General features: G+C 39.9%; 1 protein-coding gene and 1 pseudogene across 8 annotated transcripts in view; both read right to left on the reverse strand.

The window, feature by feature from the left end:
* The window catches only part of STAU2 (staufen double-stranded RNA binding protein 2), a 308,834-nt gene extending 284,501 nt beyond the window's left edge, over nt 1-24,333 (reverse strand). For 2 of the 8 annotated variants that reach the window (XM_061172217.1, XM_061172216.1), the window contains exon 1: nt 15,769-15,830. Coding sequence is in view for 3 of the 8 variants with exons in the window: in XM_061172221.1 (XP_061028204.1) it covers nt 15,769-15,786 (18 nt within the window). In the remaining 5 variants the exon portion in view is untranslated. Of the gene's footprint in view, nt 1-13,232; nt 13,275-15,768; nt 15,835-23,543; nt 23,630-24,225 lie in introns of those variants that run through there. The other 6 variants (XM_061172221.1, XM_061172220.1, XM_061172223.1 and 3 more) reach the window with 6 other exon arrangements.
* LOC133077493 (U6 spliceosomal RNA) lies at nt 2,604-2,696 on the reverse strand (annotated as a pseudogene).
* Nucleotides 24,334-25,125: the final 792 nt, after the last annotated feature.

Here is a 25,125-nt window from a genome sequence, read left to right on the forward strand (position 1 = left end):
ATGTTCCCGCAAACAGTGAACTATCAAATACCGAATCACTGCTTCTGGGGAAATAAAGGGTTAGATTCCTGTAAGCCCCTGGTCGTAACATTTTTGTTAGTCAATTAATAAATAACCCTGTTTTATGTGTGTTTCTGGCTAAAATCCCTTACTTAATATATACTGTTGAATCACTAATATTGAACTCACAACTAACAGTAACTCCTGCCTGAATGAAGTTTATCTAAACACATACATCTTACCCCTAAGGCATATCACAGCCTTTTTGTGCTTAGGGACACTACAAAGCACTTCAGCACTATGTTTGGGGGCCATTTTAAACAGCCAAATCACCAACAAAAAGCAGAAAAATGTGAAAAATGTGACACTAAATAAACCGAGAAAAGGACGCTCGCTTATAGCAGGAGAACTGAAACAAGAAAGCAGAGTGTCACCTTGTTCAGCCTCAGTTCAGATTGCGCACAAAGGGCAACTCAAATTTTTCACCACTCTGCAAGTGTCAGCAAATGATCACAAAAGCGCTGCAAGTATTATTTTGGGGTTACATATAAATTTTAGCGAATAGACCAATTCACAAATACAGAATACATGAATAATGAGGATCAAATGGATCTCTCAATTTACTTAGGTATCCTTTCATTTCAGCAGTATTTTATATTACTGAACATAAATATTCTTTAACTTACTTTGTTATATTTATCCATATATGTATTTCATATTTTTGATACTGTTGTAAATGGGTTTTTTTTCAGATTGTTCCTTGCTAATGTATAGAAATACAACCAACATTTGCATATTGATCTTGTATCCTTCAATCTTACTATACTTATTCATTAGGTCTAGTAGAAGTCTATCAAATTTTCTACATAGAAAATCAGGTAATCTGTGAATTAGGACAGTTTTATTCCTTTCTTTGCAATGTGAATACCATTTATTTCCTTTTCTTGCCCTACTGCACTAGCTACAACCTCCAGGACAATGCTGAATAGGACTGGTGAAAGTAGACATCTCTAACTTGTTTCTAATTTTAGAAAAAAAGTGTTCAATCTTTCCACCAATAAGTACAATATCAGCAAACAAAGTTTGTCATGGATGCCCATTTTCATACTGAGAAAGTTCATTTCTATTCCTGGTTTACTGAAGGCTTTTGTTTAAATCAGGAATGGTTACTGGATTAATCAAATGATTTTTCTGCATCTATTGAAATGACTGTGTGCTTTTTACTGTTTACTTTGTTAGTGTGGGGAATTATATATATTATTTGATTTTTTTGAACGTTAAACCAATATTACATTCCTTGGATAAACCCCACATGGTCATGACATAATATCCCTTTAATATTCTGTTGAATTTGATTTGCTAAAATTCTGTTTAGATTTTTTACATCTATGTTTGTGAGTAGTATTGTTCTGTAGTTTCCTTGGAACATCTTTGTCTGGTTCTGGTACCCCAGTAATGCTGACATCAAAGTCTTTGGAAAACATTCCTTCCGCTTCAAATATTTTTGAAAAGTTTGTGTAGAATCAATATTATCTCTTCCTATAGTATTTAGTACAATTCACCAGTGAAACTATCTGAACCCGGAGTTTTCTTTGTGAGAACATTTTTTAAGTACAAATTTCAGTATCTTTAATATATATAGGGCTATTCAGATTATCTCTTATTTTCTTCTGCTTCCTTTGGGATCTGTTCTTTTCTACATTATTAAGGTGGAAATTAAAGTCATTTATTTGAGACCTTTCTTCCTTTCTAGCATAGATATTTAGAGCTACAGATTTCCCACTAAGTACTGTTTTAGCAGCATCTTCTAAAACATTGTGTTCTGTTCTTACTCAGTTTAAAATACTTTATAATTTCCCTTTTGATTTCTTCTTTTAATCATGAATTACTTATAAGCATGCTATTTAATTTCCAAATATTGGGGATTTTCCAAGGATCTTTCTATTAATGATTTTAATTTAACTGCACTGTGATCTGAGAAGATTCTTTGTATGAGTTGAATCCTTTTGAATTTATTGAGACTTGTTTTACGGCCCAGAATATAGTCTATCTTGGTAAATGTTCTGTGTGAACTTGCGAACAAATGTGTATTCTGCTCTTCTTGAGTAAAGTGGTCTGTAAATGCAGCCAGGTCAAGTTGACAGTGTTACTCAAGTTAACTATATCTTTGTAATTTTTCTGTCCATTAGTTATATCAATTATTGAGAGGGGTTACTAAAATCTCTGACTATAATTGTGAATATTTCCTTGAATTTCTATTAGTTTTTGCTTCATTTGTTTTGAGCTTAGGTACATAAATATTTAGCATCGGTATGTCCTCTTAATTAACTGATCCCTTTATTGTTATGAAATGATCTGATTTTTACCAGGTAATAAATATTCCTTGCTCTCAAATCTACTTTGATATTAATAAAACCAAGTTTTATTAAAGAAACTCCAAGTTTCTTTCAACTAAGTTAGCATATTATGTCTTTTTCATTATTTTATTTTTAACCTATTTGTGTTTATAGTTACTATTTCTTACAGGCAAATATATGGTTGGGTCTTGCTTTTTAATCCAATTTCAGCCTTTAAATTGGGACGTTTAGACTATTTACTTTTTTAAAAATATCAAACGCTACACAAATTTATGTGTCATATTTGTACATCTTCTCTGTATCATTCCAATTTTAATATATGTGCTGCTGAAGCAACACTAGACTATCTACATTTAACGTGATTATACATAACATTAGGTTTGAGCCTATCATCCTACTATTTATTTTATATTTTTCCCATCTGGTCTTCGTCCCCTTCATCTTTTTGTGGTTTCTGCTGAATTATTTTGTACATTCAATTCTATCTACTTTTTTTGGCTTATTAGTTATAACTTTTTTTTTTTTAATTTATTTTTTCTGGCTGCGTTGGGTCTTCATTGCTGTGCGCAGGCTTTCTCTAGTTGCAGCGAGCAGGGGCTACTCTTCGTTGCAGTGTGCAGGCATCTCATTGTGGTGGCTTCTCTTTGTTGTGGAGCATGGGCTCTAGGCATGCAGGCTTCAGTAGTTGCGGCACGTGGGCTTCAGTAGTTGTGGCTCGCAGGCTCTAGAGCGCAGGCTCAGCAGTTGTGGCACACAGGCTTAGCTGCTCCACGGCATGTGGGATCTTCCCGGACCAGGGCTCGAACCCATGTCCCCTGTATTGGCAGGCAGATTCTTAATCACTGCGCCACAAGGGGAAGCCCAGTTATAACTTTTTGTTTTGCTCTTTTACTGGCTGCTTCAGAGATTATTATATATACCTTTAACTTATCATAGTCTACCTTTATATTATACCACCTAATCAAGGGCATTAGAATCTTTAATAACATCCTTCCCCTTCTCCCTCAACCTTCAAGCTACTGTTATTATGCATTATACTTTTATGTAAAAGCCACAGAACACCTTAATATTTTTGCTTTAAACAATAAATTACCTTTTAGAAAGATTAATTTAAAAAACTTATACATTTACCCAAGTAATTACCATTTCTGCTTTTTTCATCTTTTTCATTTTCCTGCTGCCTGAAGGACATTCTTTATAATTTTTCTTGTAGTGGGGGAGTGCTGAGTAAGGAATTTGCATAGACATTTCTCCAACAATGATATACAAACAGCCGACAAGCATATGAAAAGATATTAAAATCACTAGTATCAAAGAAATGCAAATGAAAACCATAAGATACCACTTCATACCTATTAAGATGGCCATTACCAAAAAAAGAAAGAAAGGAAGGGAGGGAGGGAGGGTGGGAGGGAGGAAAAAAATAAGTATTGGTGAGGATGTGGGGAACTTGGAATCCTTGTTCATTATTAGTGGGAATGTGAAATCGTGTAGCCACTATGGAAAACAGTAATTAAACATAGAATTACCATAGGATCCAGCAATTTCACTCCTGGAAAAATAGACCCAGAATAACAGAAAGCAGGGACTTGAACAGATATTTGCACTCCCATGTTCACTGCAGCATTATTCACAACAGCCAAAAGGTGGAAGCACCCCAAATGTCTACCAATGGATGAGTGAATAAACAAAATGTGGTATATATATAAAATGGAATATTATTCAGCCTTAAAAAGGAAATTGTGACACGTGCTATAACATGAATGAACTTCGAAGACATTATGCTAAGTAAAATAAGCCAGTCACAAAAGGACTTGTACAATTCCACTTATACGAGATATCGAGAGTAGTCAAACTCATAAAGTCAGAAAGTAGAATGGTGGTTGACAGGGGCTGGTGGATTGGAGAATGGGGAGTTAGTGTTTTAATGGGTACAGAGTTTCAGTTTGGGAATATCAAGAAGTTCTGCAGATAGGTGTTGGTGACGGTGATGGTTATACAACACTGTTCAGCTACTTAGTGCCACCATACACTTAAAAATGGTTAAAATGGGGGGACTTCTCTGGTGGTGCAGTGCTTGGGAATCTGCCTGCCAACGCAGAGGACACGCGTTCCAGCCCTGGTCTGGGAAGATCTCACACGCCACGGAGCAACTAAGCCCATGCGCCACAACTACTGAGCCTGCGCTCTAGAGCCCGTGTGCCACAACTACTGAAGCCTGTGTGCCTAGAGCCCGTGCTCTGCAACAAGAGAAGCCACCTCAACAAGGAGCCCACACACCACAATGAAGAGTAGCCCCCACTCGCCGCAAATAGAGAGAAAGCCTGCGTGAAGCAACAAAGACCCAATGCAGCCAAAAAAAACAAATTAATTTTAAAAAAGATGGTTAAAATGGTAAATTTTGTTATATATTTTTTTCCACAATTAAAAATTTAAAAATAAAACAAAAAAGCCACTTCTTTTTTGTTTCCTCTGAAATTTTATTTTTATTGAAGTATAGTTGATTTACAATGTTGTGTTAGTTTCAGGTGTACAGCAAAGTGATTTAGTTATATATCTATATTTTTTCAGATTCTTTTCCATTATAAGTTATTACAAGATATAGAATATAGCTCCCTGTGCTATACAGTGGGTCCTTGTTGTTTATTATATATATAGTATTGCGTATCTGTTAATCCCAAACTCCTAATATATCCCTCCCCTGCCTTTCCCCTTTGCTAACCATAAGTTTGTTTTCTATGTCTGTGAGTCTAGTTCTGTTTTGTAAATAAGTTCCTTTGTATGACAAGTCACTTCTTTTCGGAAAGCATTTTCAGTGGGAACAGAATTCAAAGTTGACAAGTATTTTATAGTCTTTTAAAAATGTCACTCCACTCTTTTCTGGCTTGCAGTGTCCAACAAAAACTCTGTCATTCTTGTCTCTATTTCTCTTTTCACGTCTTTTTTTCCTCTGACTGCTTTTAAGATTTCCTTTCACTATCACTGATTTTCAGCCATTTGATTATGATGTGCCTTAGTGTGGGTTTTTAAATGTTTCTTTCAAATCAGATTCATTGAGCTTTACAGATCTATGGAGTTTATAGTTTTTTGTTTTTTGGGGTTTTTTTTAGTTCACTAAACACAGAAAATATTCAGTCATTATTTGTTCTAATATTTTCCTGTTCCCCCTCCCTTCTCCTGAGAATCTAATTAATTTATCTTAGACTACATATTATCCAACAGCTCATAGATGCTCTGTTCATTTTTTTTCAGTCTTTTCACTCTGTGCTTCATTTTGGATAGTTGCTATTCCTACGTATTCAAACTCATTTATCATTTCTTCTACAGTGTCTTATCTGCTATTAATTCCATCAAGTATTTTTTTCTTTCAGATACTACATTCTTCATTTCTAGAATTTCCATTTAAGCATATTTTTGTATCTTTTATTTCTATTCTCTTCATTTTCCTATTTTCCTCTCCCTTCCTGAACACTGACAGCATATTAGTAGCAACTCTTTTGACAGCTTTGTCTTCTAAATCAATCATCATTGTCATTTCTAGGTCTCTTTCTATTGATTGATTTTATTTACCCTAGTTATGGGTCATATTTTCATGCTTCTTTGCAAGCATTTTAATTTTCTAATTGAAAGGAAATTGACATAACATCAAATTAACCATTTCAAAGTGAAGACATCAGTAGCATTTAGTACAGTCACAATGTTGTGCAACCACCTCTACCTAGTTCCAAAACATTTTTATCACACCAAAATAAACTCGGTACCCATTAGGCAGTTACTCCCCTTTTCTACTTACCCCCAGGACCTGACAACAACCAACCTGTGCTCTGTCTCTATAGATTTACTTATTCTAGATATTTCATATAAATGGAATCAGACAATATGTGACCCTGGTGTCTGACTTCTTTCACTTAGCAAAATGTTTTTGAGCTTCACCACATTGTACTATGTATCAGTACATCATCTCTTCTTACAGCTAAATAATATTCTATGGTGTGTATGTACCACAACGTGTTTACCCAGTCATCTATCCATTTGGGCTGCTTCTACCAACTGGCCATTGTAAATAGTGTTACTATGAACATGTGTGTACCTATATTTGAGTACCTGTTTTCAATTCTTTTGGGTATACATCTAGAGTGGAATTGCATGGTAATTTTATGTTTAACTTTTTAAAGAACTGCCAAACTGTTTTCCACAGAAGCTGAAACACTTTACATTCCCACCAGCATTGTACAGGTGTTCTGATTTCTCCACATCATCACCAACACTTGTTATTGTTGGTCTCTTTGAATCTAACCATCCTAGTGAGCCTGAAGGGCGTACTAATTGTGGTTTTCATTTGCATTTCCCTAATTACTAATGAGGTTGAGTATTTGTTCATATGCATGTTGGCCATATGTACACCTTCTTTGGAGAACTGTCTATTCAAGTCCTTTACCCACTTTTAGTTGGGTTGTCTTTTTTTTTTTTTTTAATATTTATTCATTTATTTTTGGCTGCATCGGATCTTAGTTGCGGCACACGGGATCTTTTGTTGCAGCACGTGGGCTCTTCATTGCAGCATGCAGGCTTCTCTCTGGTTGTGGTGTGTGGGCTTCTCTCTAGTTGTGGCACACAGGCTCCAGAGCACGCAGGCTCAGTAGTTGTGGCACACAGCCTCCAGAGCACGCAGGCTCAGTAGTTGTGGCGCACAGGGGCTTAGTTGCCCCACGGCGTGTGGGATCTTAGTTCCCCGACCAGGGATCAAACACGCATCCCCTGCATTGGAAGTCAGATTCTTAACCACTGGACCACCAGGGAAGTCCCTGATTGCCTTTTTTATTGTTGAGTTATAAGAGTTATAGTTCTTATATTTAGGTCTTTGATCCATCTTGAGTTAATTTTTGTATGTGGTGTGAGGTAGGGATCCAAGTTTATTCTTTTGCATGTGGATATCCAGTTGTCCCAGAACTATCTGTTGAAGATATTATTCTTTCCTGCATTGAGTGGTCTTGGCAATCTTGTCAAAAATCAGTTGGCTATATATGTATTAGTTTATTTCTAGTCTCTCAATTCTATTCCATTGGTCTATACCTCTTTCCTTATGCCAGAACCATACTGTTTTGATTACTGTAGTTTTACAGTATGATTTGAAATGGGGTAGGTATGAACCCTCCAACTGTGTTCTCTTTCAAGACTGTTTTGGCTATTTAGGCCCACTGAAATTCCATAAGAAGTTGAAGATCAGCTTTTCAAGTTCTGCAAAAAAGGTCACTGGAATTTTGATAGACATCATATTGAATAGGTACACTGTTTTGCATACTATTGCCATCTTAATGTTAAGTCTTCAAATCCATAAACACAAAATATCTTTCCATTTATTTAGGTCTTCTTTAATATCTTTCAACAGTGTTGTATAGCTTTCAGAGTACAGGTCTTTCAATTCCTGCATGCTTTTAGATGCTAGTATGAATGGAACTGTTTTCTTAATTTCCTTTTTGGATTTTATACTGCTGGTATACAGAAACACAATTGTATTTTGTGTGATCTTGTACTTACAACTTTTCTGAATTCATTTGTTAGCTCTATTTGGTTTTTTGTAGATTCTTTGGGATTTTCTATATATCAATACATGGTAACATGTCATCTACAAATAAAAATAGTTTTACTTCTTCCTTCCCAATTTGAATGTCTTTTATTCCTTTTTCTTGTCTAACTGCTCTGGCTATAACTTCCAGTACAATGTTGAATAGCAGTGGTGAGGATAGGCATCCTTGCCTTGTCCCTGAACATAAGGAGAAAGTTTTTAGTCTTTCACCATCGAACTGGATGTTAGCTGTGAGTTTTTCATAAATGCCCTTTATCATGCTGAAGAAGTGCCCTTCTATTCCTAGTTTTTGAGTGTTTCTATTATGAACAGATGTTGGATTTTGTCAAATACTTTCTGTATCAACTGATACAGAAAGGTGATCATGTGGGGGTTTCTTTCCATTGTTCTATTAATGCAGTGGATTACATTGATTGATTTTCCTATGCTGAACCACTCTTGCATTCCTGGAATAAATCCCACTTGGTCATGGTGTATAATCCTTTATATATATTGTTGAATTCAGTTTGTTAGTATTTTGTTGAGGGTTTTTGCATCTATATTCATAAGGAATATTGATCTGTAGTTTTTTTTTTTTTCATGGTGTCTTTGTTTGGCTTTGGTATCAGAGTAATACTGGCCTCATAGAATGAATTAGGAAGTATTGCCTCCTCTCCTATGTTTTGGAAGAGTTTGAGAAGGATTGGTGCTAATTCTTCTTTAAATGTTTGGTAGAATTCATCAGTGAAACCATCTGGTCCTGGACTTTTCCTTGTTTGGGAGGGATTTTTTTTTTTTTAATAAATTTGTTTGTTTGTTTGTTTATTTATTTATGGCTGCAATGGGTCTTCGTTGCTGCATGCGGGGTTTCTCTAAGTTGTGGCGAGTGGGGGCTACTCTTCGTTGAGACGTGTGCGGGCGTATCATTGTGGTGGCTTCTCCTGTTGCAGAGCACAGGCTCTAGGTGCACGGGCTTCAATAGTTGTGGCTCGCGGGTTCAGTAGTTGTGGCTTGTGGGCTCTAGAGCGCAGGCTCAGTAGTTGTGGCACATGGGCTTAGTTGCTCTGCGGCATGTGGAATCTTCCCAGACCAGGGCTCAAATCCGTGTCCCCTGCATTGGCAGGAGGATTCTTAACCACTGTGCCACCAGGGAAGTCCCGGGATTTTTTTTTTTTTTTTTATTACTGATTCAATCTGTTTACTTCTTATAGGGCTGTTGATATTTTCTATTTCTTCTTAAGTCAGTTTTGGTAATCTGTGTTTCTAGAAATTTGTCCATTTCATGTAGGTTATCCAATTTGTTGTTCACAGTACTCTCTTATAATCTTTTTAATTTCTTTAAGGTCATGGTAATGTCATCACCTTCATTTCTGATTTTAGTTATATTCGTCTTTGCTCTTTTTGTCAGTCTAGCTAAAGATTTGTCAATTTAGTTGATCTTTTCAAAGAACCAACTTTTAGTTTTACTGATTGTCTATATTGTTTCCCATTCTCTATTTTGTTTATCTCCACTTTAATCTTTATCATTTTCTTTCTTCGGCTAGCTTTGGGTTTAATTTTGCTCTTTTTCTAGTTTTCTTAAGGTGAAAAGTTAGGTTATTTGTTTGAGATCGTTCTTTTTAAATGTAGGTGTTTAATGCTATAAATTTCCCTCTGAGCACTGTTTTCACTGCATCCCATAAGTTATCGTACATTGTGTTTTCATTTTCATTTGTCTTTAATTATTTCCTAATTTCCCCTATGATTTCTTCTTTGACCTCTTGGTTATTTAAGAGTGTACTGTTTAAGTTCCACATATGTTTGAGGTTTTTGGTACTCTTTCTGTCACTGATTTCTAGCTTCATTCCACTGTGAACAGAGAAGATACTTTGTATGATTTCAATCTTTCAAAATGTATTAAAACTTGTTTTGTGGCCTAACATATGGCCTATTCCTGGAGAATGCTTTATGTGCACTTAATAAGAATTTGTATGTTGCTGTTGCTGAATGCTTTGTATGTATCTGTTAGATCTAATTAGCTTATAGTGTTGTTCAAGTCCTCTATTTCCTTACTGATCTTCTGTCTAGATGCTCTATCCCTTATTCAAGGTGAGGCAAGCATTTTAATTTTGAATTGGATGACAAACACTGGGAATTTTATATTGTTGGGTTCTGAATTGTGTTGTATTCCTCTATACAGTGTTGGACTTTGTTCTGGTGCACAGTTAAATTACTTGGGATAACTTGGAGCCTTCTGAAGACTCTTTCCAATGCCCTATGTATTACAAGGTATTTACACTCTAGATAATGGAGACACAAACTATTCCTAGTTTTGTGTGAGCTCCAGAAACTGTTTTCTTACTGCTTTCCAGTAGTTCTTTCCCTGACTTTGAGTAGGTCCTGCCATGTCAGAACTGAACCAAAGACTCAAGAAGAACCCTCTGCAGCTCTCCAGAATGCATATGTGCTTGAGTGTACTCTTTAACATATATTCGCCACTCTCCCCCAAAGCTCCCTTCTCTCCAGTACTCTGACCTACAATTCTAACCACCACCTTGGCCTTCCTAAACTCTTATCTTTGTTTCCTAATCCCAACAAAATTGGGCTCTGTTTTGATTCCTCCTCGCACTACAGCCTGTAGACAACTTCCAGGCTCTACCGTAAACTGGTGCAATAGAAGGGCTTACCTCATTTGTTTCTATCCTCTCAGGCATCACAGCCTGCTGCCATCTGTCATCCAATGTCTAAAAACCACTGATCACATATTTAATATGTTCTCAAGTTATTTAAGGAGAAAGAGAATATTATTGCTGCATAACACAATACCCCCAACTTAGTGGCTTAAAAAATAAGCATTTATTTTTTTCACATAGTTTCTAAGATTCAGCAATCAAGGAGCAGCTTGGCTGGGTGGTTCTGACTCAGAATCTCTCATGGGGTTGCAGTCAAGATGTTGATGGGAGAGCAGTCTAGGTAGGGCTGGAAGCTTGACAAAGGCTGGAGGATCTGCTTTCAAGAAGGCTCAGTCACACAGTTAGCTAAAGGTCTTGGTTCCTTGTTAGCTGTTGGCAGGAGGCCTCAATTTCTCACCATGTGGGCCTCTCCAGTGGGCTATTCACAACATGGCAGCTAACTACTCTCAGAGTCAGCAATGCAGGGTGACACTGAGGGAGAGAAAGGAGGATGGAGAAGGCACAATGTCTTTTATAACCTATCCTTGGAAACGATCCATCACTTCTACCATATTCTATTGGCCACACAAACAGATGTGCGAGAGGATTACACAATGGTGTAAATACCAGGAGGCAGAGATCATTGGGGGCCATCTTGGAAGCTGGCTACACAGAGGATAAATCTTGTTATGCCAACATGGCAGAAAGCCAACATCCTTCTTATATATTTTAACCTCCTTGTGTTTACTACTTTTTTAATCCAGTAACTGTACACTAAATCCTATGACTTCAAGAGAGATAGGCAGATTGTAAATAGATCCTACTCCAAAGCCAGACTTGGAGAAAAACTAAGAGTAAGTATCAGCAGCTTTTAAAAGCGAAAAGGATAGAGTTTCCAGTGCATATGGCAAGAAAGAGAAGGAGAGCACCTGTAGCTGACCTGGGCTTGAGACATGTCCAAGTGCTTCACTCCCCCAAACAATTACTTACTCTAATGACCAACTTAAATGTCTGCCCTCCTTTCTTATCCATCTCCAGAGCAACAATAGCAATAATACCAGTCATAGTACTATCAACAGTAGTAGCAAGAGTACTAGAACCAACACTAAGCATTTGGCCTTTGTTATCCCAATTACTCCTCACAACAAACCTAGGAGAGTATCATTATCCCTTAAACTCTAGGCTTTTTGTTTCTTAATGACCAAACCCTGGCTTTACACTTTACAGTACACCTTGATACAACTTTATTCTTTCTGTATAACACCTGGCTCCCTCTCGCCCTATAAGATTCTCCACTCTTCTGGCACTGAAGTTGTTTTGTCCTCCCTGTTCTCCTACTCCACTTGATTCAGGCCTTAAAGCTTCCCCTTAGGGTTTCCCTGGTGGTGCAGTGATTAAGAATCTGCCTGCCAATGCAGACACGGGTTCGAGCCCTGGACCGGGAAGATCCCACATGCCACGGAGCAACTAAGCCCATGCGCCACAACTACTGAGCCTACACTCTAGAGCCCACGAGCCACAACTACTGAAGCCTGCGCGCCTAGAGCCCGTGCTCTGCAGCGAGAGAAGCCACCGCAATGAGAAGCCCGCGCAACGCAACAAAGGGTAGCCCCTGCTCGCCGCAACTAGAGAAAGCCCATGGACAGCAACGAAGACCCAACACAGCCAAAATTAAATAAAATAAATACATTTATTAAAAAAAAAAAAAAAAAAGCTTCCCCTTGGCTTCCATGTTCCTAACAGCGACTACTAAACCTCTTTAAAAGGAACCACCACTTAAACCTCTGTTAACCCCTGGCTGCTGGGCTCTCCCAAGGCTACAGCTGCCTAACATAGACTTCCCAACCCCTTAGGACACACTGCCCGGTCAAGTGTGCCTCACTAACTAATCCCAAAACATTTGTCCTATTTCAGTCACTAATTTTTAAATAGTATTTCACAGCACATGGGCCTTCTCAATTTATATTTGCTACAGCTTAATGTTCAAATGAGTTTCCTTTCCCTAGGGGCTTGTAATTAATCATCAGGGAGAAAGGTCAAAATACACCAAACTCTTACTTAGTGGTACCCTGGAAACATAGGTTACCATTAGTTACTTTTTGAATAATGAATGAAAAAAATACAAACTAATGATTATAAACTCTCAAGGGGATATAATCCAAAGAATTTTTACACATAAAAGGAAAAGATGACAGTGGACACATATAAGCAATTCACAAAAGACAAAACACAAAAGAACAAACATAAGCAAATCATAGAAATGCAAATTAAAATATCACTTTTTGTCAGACAGATTAACGAAGATTGAAAATTTGTCAAGGAAATAAGGGAACAGGCATTCTGATAAATTTCTAATAGATAAAATTTTGTATTTTTGGTATTTATGCATCAAATATCTTTAAAATCTGCATACTCCTTTGACTAGTATTTCCATTTCTAATAATTAATTCCAAGAAAATAATGGACAAAGGAACACAGGTGTATGTAAAAAAAAAAAATACTAACTGTGGCACTAACTATAACACAAAATCTTTCCAACAATAAGGATTTGATTAAATAAATCTTAGTACTTCCAAATTATGGATTAAGTCACTTCAGATATTATGTATTACATAATCCCAGTTTTTTAAAATAACATATATTCACATAAAAACATACCTGCATAGAAAAAAAATCTAGAAGTATACACCCCAAAATGTTAGCAGTGACTGTTTCTGTAAAAGAATAGTGGAATTACTTCTGATTTTTTTTTCCTTTTTAACTTATCTATACCACCTAATTTTTCTACATGAATTGTGCATGGATAAGAACACACACTCTTAAAAGGCAAAAGTAAAAATGAGGAGCACAATTTAAAGGCAGAAGTGTCATTACGGTAGCCGAACATGGAACATTCCTATGTTCCCTAATAATAATGTCAGGCAGAATTAATATCAAAAAGGATACCGAGTAACTTAGTATTCAAAAGCCTAGTTTTTAATTAGTTCTAGGAACACATATGGAATAATTTGCTAGTACTATTCAGGCATTTTAACAAAAGACCTCCCCAAATTTATTTATTAATCCTAAAGACAGTGTTGAAAATTATGCAGTAAAATCTCAACTGCTTCAAGATGAGTGTCAGCTTCAATTGCCTTTTCATGCCTTTTCACATTTACCTTGAGAACCCTCTAATGGGAAAGCAGTCACTGTGAAAATAATAAAACATAAAAATCACTCATATGTTTAAGAATTCAGTGTGACTTTAAGTCTGGATGAAAAGAAAGTCTTCTCTATAACTTCTACTATTCCAAATTAGGTTAGCTCTTCCCCTCAGACTTGAAAAGTTTTAAAAACTTAGTCAAGAGAGGGTCCTGAAGCAAGCCAAGGAATATATATCTGTTACAAGCAAAGCATGCATATCTCCAGGCACTGTGGACAATTTCTAGCCAAAGCCCAGGGAGCTGCTGTGGCCACGCAGAACGCTGCCTAGGAGTTGTTTGCAACACCTGGTTCAACACGACCAGTAGCACAGAGGGTTAGTAAATCCTCATTAGGACTAATCTATGAACTATAACTTTCAATGATGTTGCCTGACATAAAATGATCATTTCCATCTGTCTATAGTAGAATAACTGTACCCATATAATAATGGCAGGTATCTGTACAGTCACTTGGGGGGAACTTCACACCTACAGCACAGTTTGTATGTCACATCTCATAAAGCTCCATCAATGCATCTAATGGGACTTGACAGCAACCATGAAGGCACAGGAAGCACTAAGCACAGTATGATTCCTTTTAGCCCATGTTAGTAACGTCACTGATGAAAGCAATATTTGTGGCGCAAGAAAATTGTCTAGTTCAAGGAGAAAATCAAAGAACGACTGTGCATAAGGGAGAGATTTTATATTAATGGCATTTGTGTAAAGCAGCATCATATAATACCAAAACGGACAACACAATTATATGGTTACTGCTGACAAGGATGGAGATCTCCTTGCTTTAGTGACAACCCTAGCACCATTCATCCACTCGTTCAGCAAATACATGAAAATCATATACAACAAGAACTATTCTAGGACCTGGGGATATAGGAGTAAACAAGCAAAGTCACTCCCTTCATGGAGCGCAACATCTAACAAGGAAGACAGACGTTAAATAATATTACATATTTTAATACAACTTTGAATGTCAGGATGTCATTAAATAGAAGGGCAGGGTGCTATGAGGCAAATCCTAGGCCTGGGAGTCAAGTGAACCAAGCACGGGGTGGGTGAGAAGAGGTCAAGCTGGAACGACCTGGCTCAACCTGAAAGAGTCTAGTTTGACTGAAGCATTTAGATTGTTTCCTGGGCACACGTTAAGTCTGAGAGGCATAAAGACATCCAAGTTAAGAGATCAAGTTGGTAACTGCTACCTAAGTCTGGAGCTCAGAAAAGAAGTCTAGACCAGGTATAAACTGAGAAGTCATTTGCTTAGAGATGGTGTGTGATGCACAGGAACTGGGGATTTCTTAGGCCAGGTGAGCTGGATGGGGCGGGGGCTGGGAGGGGTCATGTATTACTTCCTCAAATCACAAAAGAATTAACTACTTCTTGCAATCAAATTACTTTCTTCTCTCTTGATTTGCGAATGTGAAATAAATCAAAGTACTTTCTAATATTATAGTTATGATACAATGCCCTTTTTGTTCAGAAAGGATAAGATTAAATGTATAAAGTTCTTGGAGAAATGTCAAGACCTAAGAAAAATACTTCTACAGTGAGTCTAAGGCATTGTATGCTATAGTTTATTTAGCAGAGCACTTTCTTCCAGCCTTTTCCAGTGCCCTAGAAAAGGACTCTTTTTTTAACACACTGATACAACTACTTCACAAGATGTGTCACTAGAAATGCTTTCGGTCTGCAGAACTGCCACCTACTGAAGCTAGATCACAACTGTAAGCATTCTGAACACATCAACAAGTCCTGGAGATGTGACATCAAAAAGAACAGAAAAACCTTCTGCTCTGCACACTTAAAACTTAACTTTCAGGACTATCGCTATGATCCTTACACAACCTGCCCTGCAGTCTTCCTATGACAAATATATAGCATGTAACTGCTCTATAAAGCAGTGGTCAGGTTATGGTTATACAAAAGCTGAGTTAAAATGCTCCACGATTTATGGCCCAAGCACCATATAAGTGTGACATGCCTTAACACAAACTCACCTGATTTATTTGAAGCATGTTAAAACAATATTGACCAAACTGCTGTATCCCTCACGGCTCCAAAAACTAGAAAATGAAAATGAAGAAATAAGTTCAACTTAGTTGGTAACCTCAATGATTAGCACTTTAAACACATGCCCGTGACCAAAATCAAATACAAAAAATGGAGTAGATCTAAATCAGCATAGAACTTTCAATGATGATAAACATGTTCTATATCTTTGCTGTCCAAACCGGTAGCCACTAGACACATGTGGTTACTGAGCACTTGAAATGTGGCTAGAACAACTGAGAAAGTAAATTTTAAATTTTCTTTAATGTTATTTAAAGTTAAATAGCCACCCTGTGGCTAGTGACCACCATACTGGACAGCGCAGATCTAGGCTGAACAAAGTCCCTTCTGGTTCTAGAGTTCTACGACAATTTCAGCAAAAGTGAAGCTGTTAAAACAATGTAAAAGTTTCAGATTAATATTTAATATGTACTTCCCTTGCTCCAGTAACGTTTTAAACAGCTTTGTTCCCCTCCTCTATAAGATAAATTAAGCCTAACGAAGATGTAACACACACATATTCTCTCAGGTGGTATGGAAAAGAGCACATAGTAAGATTACCTAGTTGCATTTTTTCCTGTTTCTGATTTTATTGTCATCATTATAAAAATAGCATGCATATTAAAATTTTACATAAAATTTTTGAAAACAAAATTACCATCCTGACACATCCCATTGTTACATTTGGATTTGCTTCCTTATGGGTCTAACCTCCTCGCCATGGTTGTATTTCTTTTCATATAGCAAATGTCTTCTACACTTAATTTAAAAATAGATATCAAAGAAGGGCAGGAAAACCCAAATAAATAAATAAATAATGGGATTTTGTAATGGGAAAAGTTACATTAAAAATTATGTAGTCCCCCCAAAAAATTATCTAAAAAGCAACAACACAATTTTGACATATACCAAAAGAGCTAAATGCAATCACTTGTGTAAAAATTTTTATGCTATAAAATTTTTAATACTGAACTTTCCCTCAGAAGCAAAGGTTCTGGAGATATATATACACACAGATACCATATGAATATACATATGTGTGTGCGTGTGTATACATATATTTGGCTATAATTTTTTCAAGATGACAAACTAGAGTCAATTCAAAATGACTTTCAAAGTTTTCAATTATTTTTTTTATATATAAATTTATTTATTTTTGGCTGCGTTGGGTCTTTGTTGCTGCACGTGGGCTTTTCTCTAGTTGCGGCAAGCGGGGGCTACTCTTCGTTGTGGTGCGCAGGCTTCTCATTGCGGTGGCTTCTCTTGTTGTGGAACATGGGCTCTAGGAGCACGGTCTTCAGTAGTTTGGCTCGCGGGCTCAGTAGTTTGGCTTGCGGGCCCTAGAGAGCGCAGGCTCAGTAGTTGTGGCACATGGGCTTAGTTGCTCCGCGGCATGTGGGATCTTCCTGGACCAGGGCTCGAACCCGTGTCTCCTGAATTGGCAGGAGGATTCTTAACCACTGCGCCATCAGGGAAGCTCCTCAATTATTTCTTACAATAGTAACCTCACCATCTGTACCAATTTTTGTATTTTCCAAGAGAATCGCATTTGTAGAAATAGCACAAAGCCTGAGTACCAGTGAATTTAAGTTTTAGTCCAAGCTCTCCAGGAGATTACCTTTTTTTTATATAAATTTATTTATTCATTTATTTAACTTTTGGCTGCATTGGGTCCTCACTACTGCACACGGGCTTTCTCTAGTTGCTGAGAGCAGGAGTTGCTCTTCGTTGCGGTGCGTGGGCTTCTCATTGCGGTGGCTTCTCTTGTTGTGGAGCACAGGCTCTAGGCGCGCGGGCTTCAGAAGTTGTGACACACGGGCTTCAGTAGTTGTGGCTCGCGGGCTCTAGAGTGCAGCCTTAGTAGTTGTGATGCACACAGGCTTCAGAAGTTGTGGCACACGGGCTTCAGTAGTTGTGGCTCGCAGGCTCTAGAGCGCAGGCTCAGTAGCTGTGACGCGCACGGGCTTAAGTTGCTCTGCGGCATGTGGGATCTTCCTGGACCAGGACTCGAACCTGTGTCCCCTACATTGGCAGGCGGATTCTTAACCACTGTGCCACCAGGGAAGTCCCTTCAGGAGATTACCTTTTGAGCTTTGGTAAATTGCTTTATGTATCTTTGAGTTCTTTCTCTTGTTTCTATTTTCTTCCTTTTTTTTTTTTTTTTTTAATCTTTAAAAAGTAAATGTAAGTCCTTTGGTAGGCAAACAACAAATAGAATACAGCAGAAATAATGAGCTACCACTTCCAAGACTGGGTTATAAAAAGACCATCATTTCCCTCCTGGGTGTCACCTGCTCTCGTTCTCTCACCTGTTTGGTCTGCAGGAAGCTGGCTGTCATATTGTGAGCTGCCCTGTGGTCAGACCTACATGACAAAGAACTGAGGGATACCTTGGGCCAACAGCCCAACAGAAACTGGGGCTTTCTGTCCAGTACCCCCAAGGAACTGAATCCTGCCAAGAGTCACATGAATGACTCAGAAGTAGATCGTCCCCCAGTCAAGCTTTCAGATGAGACTACAGCCCCAAAGATAGCTTACCTGCAACCTCCTAAGAGACCCTGAACCACAGGCACCCAGATAAGCTGCAGCCAGATTTCTAACCCACAGAAACTGAGATAATAAATATTTGTTTTAAGTTCTTAATTTCTGGGGTAATTTGTAACAATAAATAAGACACTTCCATTCAACTCAAATTCTATAATTCTATGGTATTAATATATTTAGGTAGACCAAAAAAAATCAATTCCCTGTTCAACATGAGCAAATGAGTAACGCGAGAATTTGAAAGGAGTAAATTATGAAACTTAAACATTTACGTTCTATTCAAAAGATGACATCATTAAAAAGTGTAGCATTAGTCAAACGGTATTAAAATACACTATCTACAACTAAAACTACAAACCTAAGCAGTTTTCTTTTTTTTAATTGAAAACAATTCATTTGGACATTAAAACATGAACAAACCACTACAAGCATCTCAGTGATCTAATGTCCCTTATTTTCCAGAATTTAACATTATTTAGTAAGAATTTACCAAATTTGAGAAATCTCATTCTGTTTTCATTTTATGTAAGCCTCTAAAAATTACAAATCCTTGTCTATAGACCTGTATGTGTTTCTTCAATATTAGATTTTGGTAATACTAGTGGCTGATCCTGAGAAGTAGGCACAATAAGATATAGGGGTACATTTTTTAAAGTTCTGATCTTCTGATATACAAAAAGCAGTTTTATGAAGAAGCACAAATGAAAGCACGTATTCACTCAAAACTGACCATACAATTTTAAATATTCCGTAAGCCTTTCCTTCACAGTTATAAAAATCTGTATACATTAAAACATGAAACTAATATGTCTGTAACAGCACTCTGTGAGGTAACTGGATAAAAATTCTGAACATATTCTTTTCCAAAAACAAGTTGTATTAGATTTATATCAATATAAAGATTATAACTATACCACAGGCAATTTGGAATGCCCACAGTGGCACATCTCTTTAACATTTCATGTCTTATTTAAAGACATGCCAGGTCTACCGTCCTATATTTAAAAGAATTTGATAAAATATCAAGTCATATCAATAAGATGCAGAGCATTTTATACTACCCATGGTTTCATAAAATCCACCTCTTCCTCTTCTGTCAAAAGCTTCCAGCTACCATTCATTCCAATTACAACTATGTACTTTTAGAGAAACCTATTCACATGTCCCAAAAATGCCCTACAGTGATATCCAGTCAGGCACATTAGAACATGCAGTTCCAGATTCCAAGCTACTAAATGAAGACAGGCAGGGCAGTTTATGGAGAGAAGGCACTACTAACTGGAGAAGACTTGCCACTCATGAAGAATTAGAGGTCCAACAGGTATCTGAAATGTACTGCTGATATCACTCACCGCTTATATTATGAATTACAATTTGCTCATCTGATTAATTGAAAGCTGTGCAAAATTAAATCTATAAAATCCTCAACAATTAAATCCTGCTTTATAAAATGGCATTATTAAATTAACATATCTGTAAATTTTATATTGGCACCCATTCCACGACTGACAGGCAATCCTCTCTTAAATGTCTTACCTGACAATATGAAAAGCAAAAACATTTACTATCGCCATTCTTACACTCCAAACTACTACAAAACTAAATACCAACTCAAAGCTTCTTACTCTAAAAAACTCATGGGCTCCTTAAAAAGTGTTTTAAAAAAGGCTTTTCATTTTCATTTCTTTTTAAAAGTAGGTACCCCAAAAAACTATTTTTATGTAAGAAAATCAAAACAATTTAGTATAAATTTTACTATCTCCTAAGAGCCTATGAAATATTCGAAGTATATAGAAGTCTCACTCCATGAACCGTTCCAGTGAAAAACCCCACATACTACCAGCTAAGAAAAAAAGGAAACTAACATTTACCAAACACCAATTTTATATATACCAAGTGCCATATTTTGCCATTTTTATATTAGCTCATTTAATCCTCATCACCTTGGGATGCAGGTGTTATTCCCATTTTTCTAGAAGTTGGGTTACTTCCCCAGTCACATTGCTAGGATTAAAACTCAGTTTTGCCTGGTTCAAAGTCCCCTTCTTTCCATTATATGTTAAACTATAAATAAAAGCTCGACTCCTTAAAAATGTTCCTTAACAAAGGGCTTGACCTCTAAAACAACATAATGGCAAGGGTTCTATATAGAACTTCAAAACTATATTGATTTCTTCAAAATCAATCATACACAAATATAAATTATAATTACTATGGATTCTAGACACTCATCTAATATTTTCTTGAGTATCTAGAAGAGGCACAAATATATCTATACATGATTTGATTATACTATGCCTGTCTCCCACTATTCAGTCTAATATTAACAAAACCCAATTTTGCAATATCTAGACTTTTCCCCTTTCTTTATTATGATCTGCATACATAAATGATCAGATATCCAGTGCTCAAAGTATACAAAAGAAAAGAAGACAGAGTAATAGAAGTAAAAAGGAGGTTAACTACAAGGAAAAAACCCCACCACATTGGCCAATTGTATCTTCCAGAACCTGATCCTAACACAGGAAAACCACTCAGCCTCAATTGCTATATTATTTATATACTAATAACGGTGATGAACACCTTTGATATTTTTGATATTCTTATTCTTTGTTGAAAATCAGACCAAGCCACTCCTTCCTAGAATTTCATTCCAGGCAAGCCAAGTAAGCTAAAATGTGAAATTTATATGGTTTTCCATGCTGAAGTTAAGTAGGAGTAAAGACCATGATGTATATAACTGACCCTCAAATGATCCAGGAAAAAAATATTATGTGTGTGTGACAGAGAGAAAGCAAATGATAAATTGGTGACTCTGAGTTAAGGTTACATGAGTATTCTTTGTATTATTCTTATTCTTGGTACTCTTCTGTAAACTTGAAGTTACTTCCAAATAAAAAACTAAAACTTAAAAATTACATGGCAGGGACTTCCCTGGTGGCGCAGTAGATAAGAATCTGCCTGACAATCCAGGAGACATGGGTTCCATCCCTGGTCTGGGAAGATCCCACATGCCACGAAGCAACTAAGCCCGTGTGCCACAACTACTGAGCCTGCGCTCTAGAGCCCGCGAGCCACAACTACTGAGGCCGCGTGCCACAACTACTGAAGCCCGTGTGCCTAAAGCCCGTGCTCCGCAACGAGAAGCCACCGCAATGAGAAGCCCGCGCACCGCAACGAAGAGTAGCCCCCGCTCGCTGCAACTACAGAAAGCCTGCGTGCAGCAACGAAGACCCAACGCAGCCAAAAAATAAATAAAATTAAATCTTTAAAAAAAAAAAATTACGTGGCAGTATATCTGAAGTTAACAGTACATACTTGGATTATACAGCAACATTTTTACAAATACAAAACACAGGTTTTTAAGGAAAAATTTAGGGATGTGTGAGGAAATCTGCACTATATCCTACCAACAAATGATCACTTAGGAATAAATTTCAAACTACACTGCCATGCAATGGAATGTGGCAATGGTGGCTTGAGCTGAAAACATAGCAGGACAAAAAAAAAACACAGACATCACATAGTTTGGCGTTTAAATGTTTCACAAATCTAATACAGGCCTGCTGCAAACGGCAGCAAATCTACAATTCAAGTGGTATGTGTTATCTCTGTTTTGCAGTAAAATATAGGCAAACTGAAAAATGAAAAACTTGCCATTTTACAAAACAATCGAGATGCAGAATGTCTGGGTTTTGACGGCTTTATTAAAGAAGATTTTTTTTTCTACTGCAGCTCAATTCACAACAGTATGTGTGAATCATGTTAAGAAAGCAAGGACGGAGAAGAAACAGCCTCCAGGAACAATGCTGCAATCTTTCCTCCTACAAGGTTACTATTAACCCGCCTGCCCATCACAATTTTGATTTCAAATGTTCCTCATGCTCTCTTAAATCACAAGGATGCATCAGAAGAGAAGTAATGCTCAGAAGAAGTTCACCAAAATTGTGAAATCAAACACTAAAAATAAAGGTTTTCGGCTAACAGTGAAACACCTTTAAAAGATCGTCTCTATCCTTTCTGGAGGAACCACCCAATTTAAAATCCTGCAGTACATTTCCCTAAGTGAACGGTCCTTCTCTACCCAAGTAGTTCTAAACCTTCTGGGGAAGGGACGGGGGGACGCGTCACGCCAAGCAAAGACCCTTTCCGAAGAAAATTCTCCGCAAGTGCAAAATTCTGCACATATTTCCAGGGACTTCCAGAGCCCAAGGCCATTATCCCCGCCCCCCTCCCGAAGAATCCCAGCTCAGCGTCTCCTCAGTTGCCTCCGCGGAACACCCGCCTCGACACAATCCCCACAGTCCCCGGCCCGCCCCGCGAGGGGCTGGAGGCTCTGCCCTCGCACAGCGGATTTTGTAACTGATCTTTGTCTCTTCGCCCAACTGCCTTCACCTCGGCAAGGTCATTAACTGCCAACCACCCCTTTAAGCCGAGCCCTCACCGTAGTAGTTCGTAAGAGCCACGGCCGAACTTGCCTGTCATAGGATATATTTTGTCCCCTCTGCCCCACCTACCTTCCCCATTTCGGCGCGTTACGTATTTATCACTTGCCCATTATACAGAAATAGCCACCACCACCAGCCCCCGGCGCGCCCCCGCCCCGCCGTTCCCCCTGCGCCCCCAGGCCCACGGCCCGCAGACCCTCCAGGGATGGGCCTCCCGCCATCTCCCCTCCTCTGTCCCCCTCCCCTCCCCAGTCCTGCCCTCCCCCCCACAGGGACCCTCCCCCTCCCTCTCCGGCACCGTCGCTCCACCCGCGGTCCCCTCTTCCGGCCGTTCCCACCGCGGCCCCAACGACCCCACCTCCCGGGTCCCTGCCCACTCCCCCCCCCCCCGCCCTCCACCCTCCGTCTGTGCCGGCATCCTCGCCTTCCTCCCGGCTCCTCCCCTCTGGACACCTGTGTCGTCCCACCCCCTCCATACACGCCCCCCCCCCCCAATTCATTCGTCTCCTCCACGGCTCCCCAGCCCCCGCCATCCTCCTCCCCTCCCCCTCCCGCCCGGAGAGAGCCCGAGGAGGGAGGGAAGGCGCGGGGGAGGGGAGGCCGCGAAGGGGCCGCTCTTCTCGGGGTTCGCCGCGCGCCGCGGACCCGCAGGGCTCCCCAGCGCCCTCTGTCTCCCCCGCCAGCGGGGCGGAAGTCGGGGCCTCCCGGACGCCCCCCACAAGGGTATTTACCTTCTCGCCGGGGACACTTTGCAGACGACTCCAACATTGGCAAACACTACAGAGAACTGACCCCGCTCGGCCGCCGCCGCCGCCGCCGCCGCCGCCGCCGCCGCCGCCGCCGCCACCGCCGGCTTCCACCCCTCGGGCTCCCCGCCCCCCGCCTCCGCCCCCCGCCTCCGCCCGCCTCCCCTGCGCTCCCGCCGCGCCCTCCCGGGCCCGCGCCGCGCGCCCCCGCCGACGCAGCCGCTCCCGCTCCCCAGCCTGCCCGGCGCGCGCGTCCCCGGCCCCCGCAGACCCACGCCGCGCGCCGGCGCCGGCCCTCCCTCCCTTCTTCCTTTCGCAGGCCCGCGGCCGAGCGCGGCCATTGTTCGCGGCGCCGCTCCCGCCCCCTGGCGGCCGGACGGCCGCCGCAGCGGCGGCTGCCGCGGGCGCTGCGGTGCTGGCGCCGGCAGGCCGGGCCCTGGGGCGAGGGGCCGTCCCCCGGGGCCTTGGGAAGGAGGGCGAGCGAGCGCCCAGGGACCGCGCCCCGTCCGCAGTCTCCGGGTCTCCGGCCCGGCTCCCCGCCCCCTCGGCTGCAAAGGGTGGGCCTGGGGCAGCCTCTTACACACCTGCACTCGGCAAATGCTTCCCCCGCCCAACTGACCCTCTGCTCTTTCCAAGTGGTATCCGCACCCCGATTCCCCGCCCGTACCTTCCCCAGGCTCTCTCGCTGCCCCCCTTTGCTCTGCTGGGGGCGCGCGACCATCCCGCGTCTGCTCCGGCCGCCGCTGTGCGAAGCACGGTTTAGCGGATCCTGCACCTTTCCAGCCTGGGAGGAGGAGGGGGAAGGGGGGGGAAGGGGAGGGGGTTAGCGCCACTGTCTCGCCCGGAAAACACTAGTGATCAGTAATCACCTGCTCTCCAAGATCCGCAGCGTGGCCAAATGGCCTCCTCAGCCAAAAAAATCATAAAAAAGAAATCCTTCGAACCAAAAAGGAGGATCATCTTAGAACAGTGCCCTAGATTCTAGATTGTTGAGGCAGGAGTGCCAGAAAACTCGAATTACTTCTTGAGTCGTCCTGGTTTTGATCAGTGGGTTACTGATGTCTGGATAACTTCAACCCAGTTAAGCCCAGTGAAATTCAACACTCCATTTAGTAAATGGCATCATAAATAATGTGGCAATAAAGTAAGTGTAGAAATACAATTATTACTGTGTTTTCACAAATTTATCCATTTGCATTATTATTCCCAGGGTTGCTTCCCAGTATCGATTCTCCGCCTGAGAAATGTCTACCAGGCCTGTTATTTCAGTCATCACGTAAAACCGATAGTTCTCTGAACAGCTGGGAAGACAGTATAGCAGTGGTTAAAAGCAAGGGCGTTCGAATTAGATAACCAGGCCAGGTTATCCACTTACTAAGTAGGAGACCATGGACATGTTACTTACCCAATGAGTCCGTTTATTCTTTTGTTCAACAGGAGATAACATGTGATAACATGTATTTAAATGTGATAGTATGTATAAAGCCCTTTAAGCAGGGCCTGGCATTTCCCGTGGAAAGAGATTAGCTACCTGCTATATTTTCCTCCTGGAACTCTTTCCTATGCT

Source organism: Eubalaena glacialis, chromosome 17 (assembly GCF_028564815.1).
Source record: "Eubalaena glacialis isolate mEubGla1 chromosome 17, mEubGla1.1.hap2.+ XY, whole genome shotgun sequence".
NCBI lineage: Eukaryota > Metazoa > Chordata > Mammalia > Artiodactyla > Balaenidae > Eubalaena > Eubalaena glacialis.